This window comes from Paralichthys olivaceus, chromosome 4 (genome assembly GCF_024713975.1).
Source record: "Paralichthys olivaceus isolate ysfri-2021 chromosome 4, ASM2471397v2, whole genome shotgun sequence".
In the NCBI taxonomy this organism is placed as follows: Eukaryota; Metazoa; Chordata; class Actinopteri; order Pleuronectiformes; family Paralichthyidae; genus Paralichthys; species Paralichthys olivaceus.
The window spans coordinates 12,195,040-12,210,308 of NC_091096.1; the positions used below are offsets into that span (position 1 = coordinate 12,195,040).

General features: G+C 39.4%; 2 protein-coding genes across 2 annotated transcripts; one reads left to right on the plus strand and one right to left on the minus strand.

The window, feature by feature from the left end:
* Positions 1 to 504: 504 nt before the first annotated feature.
* Positions 505 to 6,236, minus strand: LOC109638167 (rab5 GDP/GTP exchange factor-like). Its single transcript, XM_020101016.2, has 9 exons — positions 5,960 to 6,236; positions 4,066 to 4,252; positions 3,666 to 3,793; positions 3,221 to 3,372; positions 3,061 to 3,130; positions 2,837 to 2,972; positions 2,656 to 2,750; positions 2,085 to 2,341; positions 505 to 1,582 (listed from the first exon to the last, which is right to left on the minus strand). The coding sequence occupies exons 2-9, from the start codon at positions 4,221 to 4,223 to the stop codon at positions 1,166 to 1,168; spliced, it is 1,413 nt and encodes a 470-aa protein (XP_019956575.2). The 5' UTR covers positions 4,224 to 4,252; positions 5,960 to 6,236; the 3' UTR covers positions 505 to 1,165.
* Positions 6,237 to 7,435: 1,199 nt separating this feature from the next.
* cfap251 (cilia and flagella associated protein 251) lies at positions 7,436 to 15,127 on the plus strand. Its single transcript, XM_020100877.2, has 22 exons — positions 7,436 to 7,546; positions 7,629 to 7,743; positions 8,184 to 8,425; positions 8,734 to 8,874; positions 9,012 to 9,121; positions 9,210 to 9,318; positions 9,915 to 9,995; positions 10,093 to 10,170; positions 10,262 to 10,303; positions 10,411 to 10,685; positions 10,770 to 10,946; positions 11,032 to 11,282; positions 11,749 to 11,900; positions 12,072 to 12,248; positions 12,335 to 12,519; positions 12,610 to 12,724; positions 12,997 to 13,160; positions 13,265 to 13,355; positions 13,942 to 14,085; positions 14,180 to 14,408; positions 14,578 to 14,703; positions 14,810 to 15,127. The coding sequence occupies exons 3-22, from the start codon at positions 8,189 to 8,191 to the stop codon at positions 14,935 to 14,937; spliced, it is 3,012 nt and encodes a 1,003-aa protein (XP_019956436.2). The 5' UTR covers positions 7,436 to 7,546; positions 7,629 to 7,743; positions 8,184 to 8,188; the 3' UTR covers positions 14,938 to 15,127.
* Positions 15,128 to 15,269: the final 142 nt, after the last annotated feature.

Below are 15,269 nucleotides of genomic sequence, written 5' to 3' on the forward strand. Positions count from 1 at the left end.
TTATTTAAATTGCAACATATTTTTGTTAAGCAAAAGAAAAACATCATAATCCTGACTGTTGTGTTAAAGTTATTATTTTACTTAGTTGCTCTTATTTGTTGAATGTGTTTTCAGAGTATTCAGTACTTGTGCAGTGTCTGACTTCAGATATTGCTGCTTAAAGAGATATTCAAAGATATATTAAAAATACAACGATTAGTCGTTAATCATGTATCTAATATTTGGTTTTAAATTTTAAAAAAAGTTTCAAATACCTAGTATCTTTATTTACATGTACACCTCCACCTTCACTGAAAAACCCACAAACCAGGCTTCAAGCTTCTTCACCACACTTCACACACATAAATTGGACCAGGATTGGCTTCATAACTTGTCAGAACACATGCTCATCAGTCATAAGCAATGAGCATTTAACAGTTCCCTTTACCAACTTTTTACTATTTGAATCATCTTTACAAATGAGTGAATCCCCAAAATCCCCCTCCCACACATAAAGTCATCATCTTTCAAGTCACCTTCATTTTATTATTGAATGTAATCTTCAATTATAACATACATTTCTTCAGACACCTTTCAACAGTTGTTAACAACACATAACCACCTGAACACCAATAAAAATCTAGTAGGACGTGTTTCACATCTATTTGCATCACATTTTTCATCTCTGCATCATATTGACAAGTTACACAGCTATGAAAAACATTGTTTAGTAAAATACCTCCCCTGACTTGTAGTGGTCAACAACTATCATCTAGCATTTTCTTGTTTTCAACTTCACAGCAGTTTTCTTTATATATAGGCACATGGTGAATATTAAATAAGAACCTTTAAGGTTTTAGGTGACATCCCTAAGTGCTGTACCCTGAGTGCTGGCTACAAACTGGAATGTGTTTTAATGGCCTTCATCATCAAACAGTAATCAAATATAAATCATTTTTTAACAAAGTCATTTGAAAACTTGTGTGTGCCCTGTAATACATATTGCAAAAAGTTTCCGTCAAAAAGTTTTCCTTCCTCTGTCTTAGAAATCTCAGCTCTCTACAGTCGAAACCTGTGCGAACAGGGCATCGTAACGTGAATGTTTGTTTCATTTCCTACAGAATAGGTGAGTGCTGATGATTAAAAAAAGAGTCAAGTGTCAGGTTAGGTGTTTTTGTTATTATTGCTAACAGTCGGTATCTTTTGGACCTGCATGTTGATCAGCAAGCACCAGCACCGACTGGTCTTTGTCATCCCCCTGAGGCAGCGCATCATGAGATGTGGATGAGACACCGTTAGAGAACGCAGCCTGAGCCGTGATCTCCTTCTGTACCAGAGCAAACTGTGCTGTTGCCTCATCCAGTTGTGAATGAACTGCTTGAACCCACTTCTGAAGCTGCACATTGAGAGAATCCATCCCCTGGTCCAGCTTCTCCTGTCTGCCTTGTAGCTCCTCCAGGAGGTGTTTTGTGTCACTGGTAGTCTGCTGCCTCTTGATTCCTCCAGAAGGAGCACGCTGATTCAGCATGTAGCTCTCAAACTCCTCTGGACTGAGGTTTAGTGCTGGTCCATCCAGCTTCTCAATGAAGGCCACAGCACAAGACTGAAACAAAGACAGTGTGATCAACCAACTAGATCCACATCCACATTAATTCATTTTTGTTTTAAATACCTCACTGTTGAAAATGTTTACAGAAACACTGTTGGCACCATTTTGGTTTGAAAATTCTAGTCTGGAAATGATGACTCAGTCAACTACATTCAATTCCATTCATTCACACTTGACTCATCTCTCTCATCTGATTATTATCAAACATATTTGATAATTATCAGGGAGGTACCGATAATTATCAAACATTCTGTGTGACGGTTAAATCAGCCGGAAATTCCAGTAGTCTGAGCCAAGCTAAGGCAACTACTGCAAGGTACACAATCTGTAGGTGAATGGTCATGTGATAAACGTTATCAGATATGATACTATGGACAGAGATTACATCTCAAGTTTAAACACTTGTCTGAACTGAGATGATTTCAGTTTTATGGATTGTAGCCCATGATTCACAGAATTCTGTGGTGTATGATGGGTGAGTTTGCCGTCTACTTACCAGATTTGTGAAATAGTAGCCGCTCTCTCCTGCCATCAGACTGTGAGGGAGACCAAACCGAATCACGTATTGCATGTTGGAGTGTAGCCGGGGTGGGTTGGCCTTCAACACCACATAGATCAGGCCTGACAGGAAGTCGTCTGCATTAGCGGGTTCACTGCTCGAGTTAGAGAGCGCCTCGAAGACATGCTGACTGCATTTGGACACACAGGCAAGTTTGTCCTGTGGCGCTCGTTTGGCATCCATTTCAATTATGGCTGTTGAAAAAAATTTTTTTTTAAAGCATATTGGACAATTTAAAAATGTTTCCAGCATATGTGAAACTTTCTCTCAAAGCTAACCATAAAGACATGGGTGTGGGCTAACAGCTTAGCTGTGTCAAACCAGCCTACCAGCTCCTCTAAAGCTCACTACATACTAACAATGGCAATGCACCATTTTACAGTGAGTTACTCAGACTTTATTATTTAATAAACAGACATAAAGTAGCACCAATCTTCTCATCTAACTCTCCAACAGAAAACAAATATGAACTTAAACTATTTCCTCCAGCACTGACACTGTGAATCACCTGTTATAGCAGGCAGAAAGGGGTCACTTGTGACCGCAGTCTTTTTATCAGGAAATGGAACACTCAGCATCTGTGGCGTAACCCAGTTCAAGGAGCTGCAGAGCAAAGATATTAGGTGACAAACAGTCATCACATGTTATATTTTTTGCTACAACAGAACTGACTTGTATATAAGAGTTACCGTATTCTCCTCTGGAGAGCCAGGTCCTTCTGTTCATCGTCACAGCTGTCATGACAGAAAACCCATTTGTGCAACCGTGTCATTATTAGCTTCTCTACGTGCTCCATTATCTGAGTGACCTGAGCCTCAGGAAGACCTGAAAGCATAAATAACAAGGAGTTTCCTTTTCAAATTCTTTTCAGAATTAACTGCCCAAAAATAGTGTGAACATGAACTGTACTGACTGCAAAAATATTCAGCAAATGACTGGTAGAAATCCTGCACGAGGTCCGACTGTTTCTGAACCGGCAGATCCTGTGGAGACGATGACAAGCTGTGATCAAAAAAAGCTCTGACATTTCAAAGAGAAGAAGTGTAATGTTAATCTTTTAAACAGATAATTACATGGTAAGCCTCCACTGTGTTGAGAAAAGCTGTGCATCGGGACTGCAAGCGCTGGGAGGAAGGGCTCCGTAGTATTTTTAGGAAGCCTGTGAAGTCCCCAGGCTCGAGGCTCTGGTACGCTTTTAACGCATTTGTTTGGCTTTCAGAAGACTCTGGAGGGAGGAAAAGTGGATGTGACTCCAGATAAATAAATGAATTAACATGTTTTAAAACTGAAATATGGTCCTCAGAATGGAGACGGGAGATATCAACACAGTTATCTTGGTTCAATTGTTCTCAGCATTACCTACAGGTTGGTTTTGCTTTGGGAACATACAGTAATGAAGATGTTACACTAACTACATATACAGTGTGCACACGGAGCCTCTCTGTACATTAGATAATGAAGGGAGACAACAGCTTTCCCTGATGTTTTCTCACATTAAATTTCCAGAGTCATGAGTACCTTGGCGTTTTGGAGGCGATGGGCTTCCCCAGAAGAGTCTCCTCATCGTGTTAATCCGATGACCTTTCTCGATGCTTTTCTTCTCCTCAAATTTGGAGAAGGTGAGAGGAGTGCCATCATTTCTTGGCCTACAAGGAATAAATGAAGACAGTTGCATTATCAAAGAATGACAGATGAATCTGTTCATATACATAAGCAATGTTTTTATAGTATCCATTACACATCCAGTTATATAAGTAATAACTCAAATTACAGCATAATAAAGTTTTTGAATTTTGATTTTCTGGTTGATATATTTAATTGGTATTTTTACCCAGTCATGTGTTGCTTTTTAACATGCTGTGACAAGACGTATGTCTTTGCACTGACACCATTATGTCGAGGTCTGTGGTTGTTTTACCTCGTGTCTTGTCTCTGGGCTCCAGCTGGACGGGCTCTCTCCCTCCAGCACTTGGAGCAGAGGCCTTGCCATGCAGGGTTTCCATAATACCCACAGGCATTCTTACAGAGCAGCTCCTCCTTAGAAACTCTGATTCCTCTTTGCTTGTCAGTCCACATTGTAGAGCACTTAATTATACTACTCCCACCTGTTGGATATTAGTATTTCAACAAAAAGGTTTTTGCATATATTTCACATAGATATACATACCATATACTTAGGTCTAATATAATTGCTTTGAAGAATTGGAATTTAAAAGTGTCATGTGTTTGTGACTACAGGGCCTGAAATCTCAAAAGCTCAGTGTTCAGGGCCTGGATTTGCTATATTTGGCACATAACGTCATGTTTACATAGGAGAAGGACACTCAATGATGCAATACAGCTTTGAAAACCAACAACACTCACTTTCAATGCTCCCTAACCTCATGATTTCTATATTTTCATTGTATACCCTGTTCAATGACAGTAAAGGCATTCTTCTTCTTCTTCTTCTGATTGTTATATATATGCCTTGTCTGATTGATTCTCATTTGATATTTATCTTCTTCAGTTGTCAGATAAAGTTTTGAATTCTTTTATTTGTTTTTTTGTTTATCTGTCCATCTTCTGGGTCACTACTCTTATTGCGCACCACTAGAGACACATGGGATACTTTTCTTCTCCTTATCCAAACCCCACATTCAGTTGTCAGTTTATTAGGTACACTTGGCTTAAACTAATGTATTCTAATACAACACTTTGACATTTAAACTGAACATTATGAGGGAGAATTCCTTGTATTCATAGACTGTATTAGTTTAAGCTCAGTGTACCTAATAATGCAGCAACTGTATTATATCAAAAACACCTCATTGTTATCAGGTGCCATGTCAACATTAACAAAAGTAGGTCACAAAAAACCTGTTTAGCTACGTTTCCATTCAGGGGGAAACTCATTTTTGTTAAGCTAGTTTAATTTGACTTCCTGTCCAGCTGCTACAGTCACTGGATGGAACAGCATAATAAAGGAGCATTTCCTGTTAGACCTCATGACCTGTCTGATTCACTCTGAACCTTCAGCAAAATGTGGAACCTCTTCCTCGAATATATGAATGTGAACATATCTGCCTAACTATGTAGAGCTTTTATATGAAGCATGGGGGTTGATAACCAGGATGGCTGCCGTCGTGATACTGGAATGATTTAACAGATTTAGTTTTTCTTTCTCTCTCTCTTCCTTTTACATAGTGGGTTAAATGTCAAAGCTGAAGACTGATCGTGATTATGATAATATTGTGATTTACAAAAAGACACACTTTACTGAAAAGGGAGCAGAAAGTATGTTTTTATTGTGGAAAAGTTTAAATTGTTCAGTTTGTGATATTGACAGATTCTGCTACAGCTAGTTAATAATAACGAAAAACATCTGCCCAATGGAATTATCATCTGTATATCAATACTTTTTGTCAATATTACCCAAAAAATTTATTCAAAAAGCTCATTTTCACTCAGATGTGAAGGGATAAAATATTGATTCAAATATTTCAGACATTGCTAATTACTGTTTAAAAGGGAAACTTCACAATCCTTCACTCAATCTTTCATGTAGCTGCTCAAAAGCTTTTAACGTCCATCAGGAACTTTTTGCTGGAACGTTTCTGTTCAGCTTCATATCAAATGAAAACGCTTTGATTATTTAAGAGTGAGGTTTCCTCGGGTGGTGTCGGAGGCTGTTCGGAGCCCAGCTGACTGTCAGCTGAGGGGATTGGAGATAAGAACCAGCCGCTCGTGTTAGCTAGCGGCTAAAGCTAACAACCTGTTACACAGCAACACATTGACGAAGACGCGATCACGTCCATTAAAAAGCGGCTCACCCGTCAGCTGGAGAAACCATCGTCAGCCTCTTCCTTGTCTAAAACACGTTTCTCCCGTTTTGTGGCGTCGTCACCGTCACAAAAATCACCGTCATGTTCGGAGCAACGCAGATAATCCTTCAAACCCCCCGAGGACCAGACGTGAGGGACAACAGCCACACACAGAGGACGAGGGAACTCTGGACACAAAGTTAGAGCGGCTTCAGACGCAGAGGCAGAGACGTCACGGACCTCTGACTCCGACAGGAACACAGTGACAGTGACGGAGACAGCTTCAGCTTCAGGTCGTCACAGATGTTTCCACCCGGCGACGGCTTTTCAAAATAAAAGGATCGCGGCACGATGAACTGACTCCGGGCTTCAAGCGCGTGAACATGAGGCGCCCAGCGACATTTAAACGATGATACATGACCTCTTCTTCTCACAGAACACCTCACAGCCTGCGAGGGCCCCACATTCTGCTCATTCCAAACTTTTATTAGACTTTTATTTTGAATGTAGTCTGACTTTACCCTATACAAATTGCGCCCTGGTGGCCACCTTCTGTAACCACACCCTTGTCTCTTACGGTAAAATGATAGTCATTTATTATTATTATCATACATATATACATTTGTTATCATATTACCTATTATTATCTATTTCATTTGCATTTTTGATAAGTATCTGTATCAGTGATATTGAACACTATTATAATGTATATATATAACTTTTCAATATGCCCTTTAAGCAGGCCATTTAACTGCTCACATACCGAACAGATGTTCTTGAAGTTTACAGAGAATATGTTTTATGTTATAAATGTTGTATATGTATATATCTACATACTGTTGTTTGTCTGCTGACATCTTTTGTATGCATGTCATCTTCTGTTACAACAACCTGAGCCTCCAGGCCACTGCCTGAAGTCACTGACAAAATTATATTTGTTATTCCCCCTCATGTATTTCAAATATGTGTAGTATATCATACTGAAGATTGTTTTGTTTTTATTTAGGCAATCTTCACAAAATATTAAATATAAATAAATATTCACAAAACCCTTGAAACTTACTGATCGCTACCGTAATATTTGTTAGAAGGGATTTGAAACCTCGTGGTAACTTTTAGGAACTGCAGACTCGTCAAGTGTCGCTAATGCTGATCTAACAGGATGGTAAGGCTTCCGGTAAATACTTTGAAAATAAAGTGACCAAACTGTCGTCATAAATAAATAGAAATAATTGTTATTTCTGTCATATAAATTCTTCGGTTGAATAAATATAGATGAAAACCAATACTCGGTACAGTTAGGTAAAGGTAGTTCGTGTTGAAAGCACATTTTTTTCTACGTGATAAACATATACTGTCAGTGTCGAGACACAAACGCGTGTATTTACTTGAGTTAAAACTTTCAAATTAGGAAACGGACAAGTCAAAACTTTCAAGACGGACAGGTTTAGTTTGACTTGTTCGTGCTTTTAATTTGAAAGGAATCACCGGAAAAAGTGCGTTCTGGCCTCGTTCGTTGTCCGTTGTGTTGTAACTAGGCAACGAGACGCTTCACGGTCACGCTACAGATTGTGTGTTTAAGACCAAACAGCAAAAGTAAGGATCTTCTTTTCATTTCAGTTTGTGATGGAAATCTGAAAACACAAGAGACTTGATTTGTCTTTGTGTATTTTATTAGGAGCTTTCTGCAGAAAGGATCAACACAGAGAGTCACAGGATTCTCAGAGTGCTGATGGAGAACAGTCAAATGCAAGCATCTGTAGGCACAGGTGGAGACAGGACTTAAGACACAGGTAACTTATTTGTATACATTTCCCTTGAAGATAGAAATTTGAAGATCCTTTGAGTATAATCCCTTTGATAGTGACAAAGCAATAGAAAGTTCATTAAATGTATTAGGAAAGTCAAAAAGGTATTAGAAAGGTCATAAAGATTTCAGGTCACAACAGTTCAGGTCACAAAGGTCTTACACAGGGATATAAATGTTTCTTTTCAACTATAAAATATTTTCCCACCACACTTTATTTTTGCCACTAGAAGCTTTAGTCGTTTGAAATAGGCAAAGTATACCTGCGTCGTTATTGTACAGAGCTGATTTCACATAACATCGTGACATTTGATAAATAGTGTAGTTTAACTGCTCTTTGCCAAACATTAGCTTTAGCAGTAATCTAGCGACCTCAACTCAAAAGAACAAGTGGAAAGAAATTGAAGTTGTGAAGTGTGTGGTCAGACATCATGTCAGAGGCTGAAGCTGAGCAGCTCGGCACAAGCTGCGAAGAGAAGAAGCAACAATCACAGGATGGTGATGATGAAGAAGAGAAGAGGGAGAGGAGGAGCAGTGATGAAGCTGAGGAGAGCAGTGATGAAGCATGGGGCAGGGGAAATGAGATTGCGATGACCCGGCAGTCTCAAGTCTACACTGCAACCCCTGACACACTTTTCTCAGAGACTCACACCAGAACACATGCACTGGTCAGTATGATTTTACTCAGTTATTTATCCTTCCTTTCAGGTTCATTTGAGACACAATACCTCTTCTGCACAGAGCCCTGGTCAAAATGGGAAACAATGTAATAAAAAAGGTTTCATATTAGGTCAGATATACACAACAAATATACAAAAACACAGCAAACAGATTTAAAGCACAAAGCAGTCACAGAAACGTAACATTAACTAAGGTCCTCCTGGGACTTAAGACTGAATTTCAAGAAAAATGTCCACCTCAAAAAAAGGTTTCATGAAAGATAAAAATGATAAAGTCTTATTTTCTATCCGTCCAGTCATTGGAATGGGTAATTGGGAAGAATCCTGCACTTCCCGTCTACAGTCTGCAAGACCACGATCAGCTACTGATCCTCTATGCTGGAGCAAACATCGGGATCATCTTCAACCACACGTCAAAGTCCCAGCACATGCTTCAGGTACAAAAAATCACCAGCAGAGGCAATCCCTTTACAGTCAGCACCACGAGAAATCTTAGAAGATATAGATATATTTTCTGATAATTGATGCAGGTTGTTAATAACAGTTTATAAACCTTCTGTAATAATGTTCTCAGGGTCATTGCAACCCCATCTCATGCATGTGTGTGAGTGAAGACAAACGCTGGGTCGCAACTGCAGACCAGGGGCCGAAAAGCCTGGTGATGATATGGGACTCCTATTCTGGGTAGCTCTTTATCATTTCTGCATTAAGGACATTCTGTGTATTTTACCTTTGCTCTTGATGGTAACCACGTGTATGACAATTATTTCAGAATTCCTGTGCATACCTTGTTCGACTGCCACCCTGATAGTGGTGTCATTGCAATGGCGTTTTCAAAGGATGCAAAACATCTGGTTACCCTCGGAGCTGAAGATGTTCAAGTGAGTATGACGGCAGGTTTTAATGAACAATCAAACTTTAAAAAGAAAATCCTTCTTGTTCTTTGTTGATGACCAGGAATTTAAGGAGTTCTTCACCAAATTGTTGTTGCTGTGTAATGTAACTAACATATTCTGCCATTTTGGGGTGCCCCCTCTCAGCCTGGGGCCCCAGGTGATTTCCTGCTGTGCTCATCCTGTTGCAACACCCCTGTTGATGACATAATAGAACCAAACACTCAAAAGTCTCTCTTTGATATTTCTTCTGTCAAATCATCATCAAGAGCGTTGCATGACCAAACACTATGTGGTGACATCACAGTATAGAATAATAATCTATATATTTTAATTCATAAATGTTATGTCATGACTTTATTATGTATTCTTAAGGTTTGAGTAGCATTTATTGTCAAAAATGAAAAGAATAGAAAGTATTTCATCTATTATTAAATGGTCGACAACTCAGAACTGCACTCTGCACAAGAACATCTTAGATTATTCGTTTCTTGTTGGATTTGACAGTATGAAACAATAAATGTCCTTGAATAAAATCTAAATCTGTTAATAAACTGTTCACTCTCTGACGATCTTTTTCACAGCGTCTGTGTATTTGGGATTGGACGAATGAAATGGAAAAGCCTTTATGCTTTACTGAAATCAAACCTGAGCATGGTTTTCAAGTGAGTCGTTTTGTCTTCTGCTAACATTAATTGCCACATAAATTAATGGATAAGCCATTCTGAAGATTAAATGTTTAAATATTGGATGGTTTTTCAGGAGCATGTCATTTTTAACCCAAACAACAGCACTCAGCTGCTCACCAGCAGTCGAAGCCAGGTGCTATTTTACAGTGGGGTCAGTGCAGATGTTCCTTTTTATTGAAATACACAATACAACTGTGTACTATGTGTGTGTTTGTTGCATAAATCAGCTGCTCTTTTTTCAGGCTCAGGAAAATCTGCAATACGTTGCCCTGAATCTTAAAAAGGTAAAAATAAATATCAAAATTACACAGAAGATGTGAATTGTCATAGATGGTTTTCCAGTGGATATTGTTGAGAGATATTTTACAGTTTCATCTTGTCACTTCTGCAGTTCGGTGACGCAGCTACTGGTGGAAGTGGTGCTTCTGTATTACCACAGTCTTCTCCTGATCTTTCTCAAACTGTCAACGTGGCTGCCAGGTTTCTGAGTAGGTCTGCGTTTCACCGGAGGAAGCCTCAGGTCCTCACTGGCACTGCAGCAGGGAGCCTTGTGGTCTGGGACGTGACGGAAGACTCGGCTGCAAACAAGAATCTTTCTTCTCGAAACAGAGTCAAGGCCATTCGGCTTCAGAAAGATCCGATCACTGTTCTCGTCGCTACCGACAGGTAACCAGAGACAGAAATACTTAATGATGCTACCTTTTGCTTATTGCTTGTATTTACTTGGTCTCTTTGCATGTCATATCACAGCTATATTGTAACCGGTGACACTCAAGGCGATATCAAGTTTTATGATGATGAAATCAGGCTTCTCAAATGGTACGACAACCTCAACCTGGATGCTATTGAGTCCATTTCCTTTTCCAAAGAGTGCACAGAGGGGTATATAAAGGACTACCGTGTGGAGGCCAGACCCTTCATATTCAGGTATCAGAAACAAATATATTGTGTTTTCATTCATTCTCAACTGTCTTGTGGATTTTAGCCAAGCTGACTGTTTTTTTTTCTGCAGGAACTTTGTTGTGTCCACAGTCGGGTCCACAGTAGTACATGTGAATGGACAGACAAGCATCACACAGATTCTGCTGAGTGAGGACTGTGACCCTGTACACGCAGTAGCCTGTCACCCCAAACAGCCAGTTGTTGCCATGGGTACCCACATGGGCATTTTAAAAGTATGGGATTACAACGACAAAGCGATCATCTGCAGAAGGGTCTTTGAGACAGAGATGCAGATTCAGTGTGTTACTTTTGATCCTCAAGGTGAGCCATTAAGCTTAATGAATTTATTTGCAACTAGAATGTAGAGTGCATACCTCTACAGGGGCCAAAAACCCAGTCTTGAATCCACTTTTAAATTCACTGGATCACAAAATCTCACATACTCATAAATATCAGTCCCCTAAATATGCCTGATTTATCATGAAGCTCCACAAATTATTCTATGAAAAATCTATGAAAATGTAAAAAATAGCCGTCTCGCAATGTTAAAGAAAACAAATCCTGAATGTGCCCCCTGATCTGTACCACATCCTTCCACCAAGTATCATGGTATCACTTCCAGTAGTTTTTGTGTAACGCTGCTAACAAACAATACAACCTCCTTAGCAGAGGTAACAAACTCATGTTGTTGGTGATAACCCGTGTTTCCCTGCTGCTGCTTGAATTTGCAAATGTTTTCATTACATTCTTCAAAAATAAAATGTGTCCCTTTTTTGTCTCTGAACAGGATGCTACCTGGCTGTTGGCTTTGGCAGCGGTGCTGTTCACATACTGAATCCCAGCACTTTGCAAAGTGATCATGAGGAATGTTTCCATTTCACTAAAGAAGGCATCCTTCACATCACTTTCTCCTCAGACTCAAAGTATCTTGCTACTGCAGTGAGTCCTTTTCATTCTCAAGTGGAATATATCTGAATGTAGTTCATGGCAGCAGTGGTTATGAACTGAAATGTATGATTTTAATTTTGGCTATTGTATAGAAAATACATTTGAAATTATTATTATTGATAGCAAATGTGTAACATGTTTTATGTTCTTGTTCACTGTTAGGATGCTGGAAATGCAGTGACAGTGTTCCGCCTGCAGGCTAAAGAAGGGTCTTCACCTTGTTGGATGTATCTGGGCAGATACTGCTCCCACTACAAGCCCATCAAAGACCTTCTTTTTGGGGTTCACCTGGACAGCACCCAACCCAGACTGCTATCTCTGGGAATGGACCGTCGTCTGGTGAGTTTGCTTTGACTCTGGACTAGCTTTGTGTTTTTGGTAATACTGTTTTCTAATCTCTGTGCTTCTGTGGAACTGAATAATAGGTTGAGTACGACTTGGAGAAATCTGAAGTGAACCAGCTCCTCCTTTTAAGTTCTGAGCGCATTGAGCAAAGTGCCGTTCCAACGTGCATGACTTGGTATCCTCCGCTGACTGCAGAGCAGTTTCTTCTCATTGCCTCAGACCAGTACAAGATGAAGCTTTTCAACAGCACGACCAAGATGTGCAGGTCTGTCAAATGTACTGTAACGATAAGATTTTCCTCATCTGACTGTTGTCACTGCCATTTAATGGAAAATGTTGTGTTCTACAAAAACAGACAGACTCTCCTTGGTCCAACATACGGCTTACCCATTAAGAAAGCAGCGGTTCTTCCCAAGCTGAAAGAATCTGAGACTAACTCATATTACCTGGCTTACATCACAGAGGACATGGTCAGTCAATAATTTGTCTATCTCCTTATTGTTTTTGTGGTAATTATCAATTAACCAGTTATTTAAAAATCACAAAATGGGTCTCAGTCTCAAATAAGACAAGAATTCTCCTTAATAATAAACCACAATTGTTTGGCTTTTATTGTGTCTTATTAACACAGAAAAGTAATTGCTTTTGTAATACTAATTATTTTGATAATGTTTTGGAGACACTTTGGACCTTTGTCCAAACTTTGGATAATGTCACTAAGTGTGATATCTGTTCTCTATAGGTGGGTCTCCAGATTTTGCCTGTTGATGGAAACCCCTACAAGTCCAATGCTCTGATCTGCCACCCGACAGGGGTGTCTGCTTTTGCCTGCTCCTACGACGGCCGATTTGTCTTCACTGCAGGCCGATCTGACTGCACTGTCCTGTCATGGGAGATAAGCTTAAAGTAAGCTTTAAGAGATACTGTGCCAACCACGGTAACCAGAGGAAATGCATGAGCAGTGTAAACACGTTTTATTAAAAATGGGACCTCTCTCTCTTGTGATGCAGTGCTTTGAAAGCAGCAGCCTCATTGGGTGGAAAGGACATGCTACCTTTTTATACCCTTTTAGAAGGAGGGAGAGAAGGAAAGTTCTACAGGGTGAGTCAAACATTTCCTTGTTCTCTACACCGATGAGTGATATGTTAACAGATTATTCCATTAACCTGAAATGAGAGGCATGTGTCCTATTCCCTTATATATATTGCCTTCAAGTAATGAATTATATAGTTTCACATGTTGATTTACTTAGGTTTAAAAATGCTGATTCTTATTTTCAGAGAAATGTTTGCCCTGTGGTTTTGCTTGTATTGACTTGTACAGATCAGTAACCAGTGCTGGTGGAGAACATTTTCTCTACACAGTGACAAAGTGATCTGTCACTGTGCCTGTGTATAATACTTCCTGTATAAATCTTTCAATATTATTTAAAATCAGTTTGTTTTGATGGTGAAATGATAAATTCAACTTTTTAGTGTGCAATGTTTTTTTTAAAATTTTGATGGATGGGTGGCTGGATGGATGGATGGATGGATTGGTGGAAATATTATGTTATTAATTGTCACGGAAGTGTAAAACTATGTAGATGACTGAAAAGGTGATTTAACTTCTCCTGGAGTTATGAGTGTATAACAGTCATACTATCTTAACCACAGATCCTAAGTTTTCTTAGTTTTTCCATTTGTAGGATATTGAGGACTTTTTCTATCTTTGCCAAGTCCGTCATCAAGGCACTTACACAATGGAGAAACGTCAAGTGTCGACCACAATCCCCCTGTCTGAGGTCCCTTCTCTGATGAGAGCATTGGCCTATTTCCCTACGGAGCAAGAGGTAGAGTCAATGTAAATTAATCTGACAACAAAAACATCACATTAATGCAGTTTTACACCTCAGACCTGATGATCGCTGTTTTATTTCCCCTCAGATAGAAGACATGCTAAATGAGGTCAAGTTCAGCAAGTATGCAGAAACAGGAAAATATGTGACCAACATTGACCAAGAGGAGTTTATCAAACTGTATGTCAACCATCGGCCAGCCTTCGGCATCTCTATCGATGAGCTCACCAAAGATTTCCATGTCCTTGGTAACCATAACAGTGCAGGACGGCCTGTCCTGCACAGACAAAAGCTGCTAGAATTACTGCAGGCTCGAGGTACGCTGCAAGTTCCTCCCTCTGAACAGGGTTTGTTTTTCTGTTTTCAGCCTTGCCACTGACACAAGACTGAGAAAAGAATCCATCCTCTGTTACTGTTTCTGTGTACAAAGTGTATGTTTCTTTGTCAAGTCCCTCACAGTCATAACTTTGATACTGTCTTTGATAGGAGAACACATGACAGAGGATGAGGTGGCAGAGTGTTTCACTACACTTTTAGGTCTCAATGAAGAGGAAGAAGAAGAAGGAGGAGGAGGAGTTGAGGATTCTGAGAATGAGATTCATCAATCTGATGGTATGTAAAAAGACAAAACTCCCCCACAACCCTAAAGTTAATAATACACATAACAGCTGAAAAACATCACCTCTTTAATGGTTTCTATGTGTGTCTGTGTGTGCAGGTGGCAATTCAGAGTATTCTTTGGAGTGTGCAATTCCAGATGAGATATCATTGGAGACATTTACAGGTCACATCCTGGGCTTCCCAACCCCAGCAGAGCAGAGTGACAGATCCTCCTCTCCACAGTGATGAAAGCAACAAACGACCTGCTCGTTCAGAATAAGTGGTGTTGATGACAAGCATCAGACCGTTCCTTTCCATTACATGCCCTAATACAAACTCTGGCTTTTTTATGTATTTGATTTTGAATAATATATAAATATTAAGTTAGATGTTTTTTATTAGAAAAGATTAAAAATGAACATTTGACAAGAAAGAATGTGAAGCCTTACTGAGTTATTTTGTTGTATTGCTTAAACTAAGGATTGAAACACTTTTCCCAGCATTGGTTATTACAATTTAATTTCTTCTACAAAAAAAAATAAACACAATCTTTACATTGTTTAGCACAGTCACTAAAA

Coding starts and splice junctions, on each gene's coding strand:
- LOC109638167 (XM_020101016.2), bottom strand. CDS start 4,223: ATGTGGACTGACAAGCAAAGAGGAATCAGAGTTTCTAAGGAGGAGCTG. Junction 3,794..4,065: donor GCCCAGAGACAAGACACGAG/GTAAAACAACCA, acceptor TATTCCTTGTAG/GCCAAGAAATGATGGCACTC. Junction 1,583..2,084: donor GCTACTATTTCACAAATCTG/GTAAGTAGACGG, acceptor TCTTTGTTTCAG/TCTTGTGCTGTGGCCTTCAT.
- cfap251 (XM_020100877.2), top strand. CDS start 8,189: ATGTCAGAGGCTGAAGCTGAGCAGCTCGGCACAAGCTGCGAAGAGAAG. Junction 13,161..13,264: donor TCATGGGAGATAAGCTTAAA/GTAAGCTTTAAG, acceptor CTTGTGATGCAG/TGCTTTGAAAGCAGCAGCCT. Junction 13,356..13,941: donor GAGAAGGAAAGTTCTACAGG/GTGAGTCAAACA, acceptor TTCCATTTGTAG/GATATTGAGGACTTTTTCTA.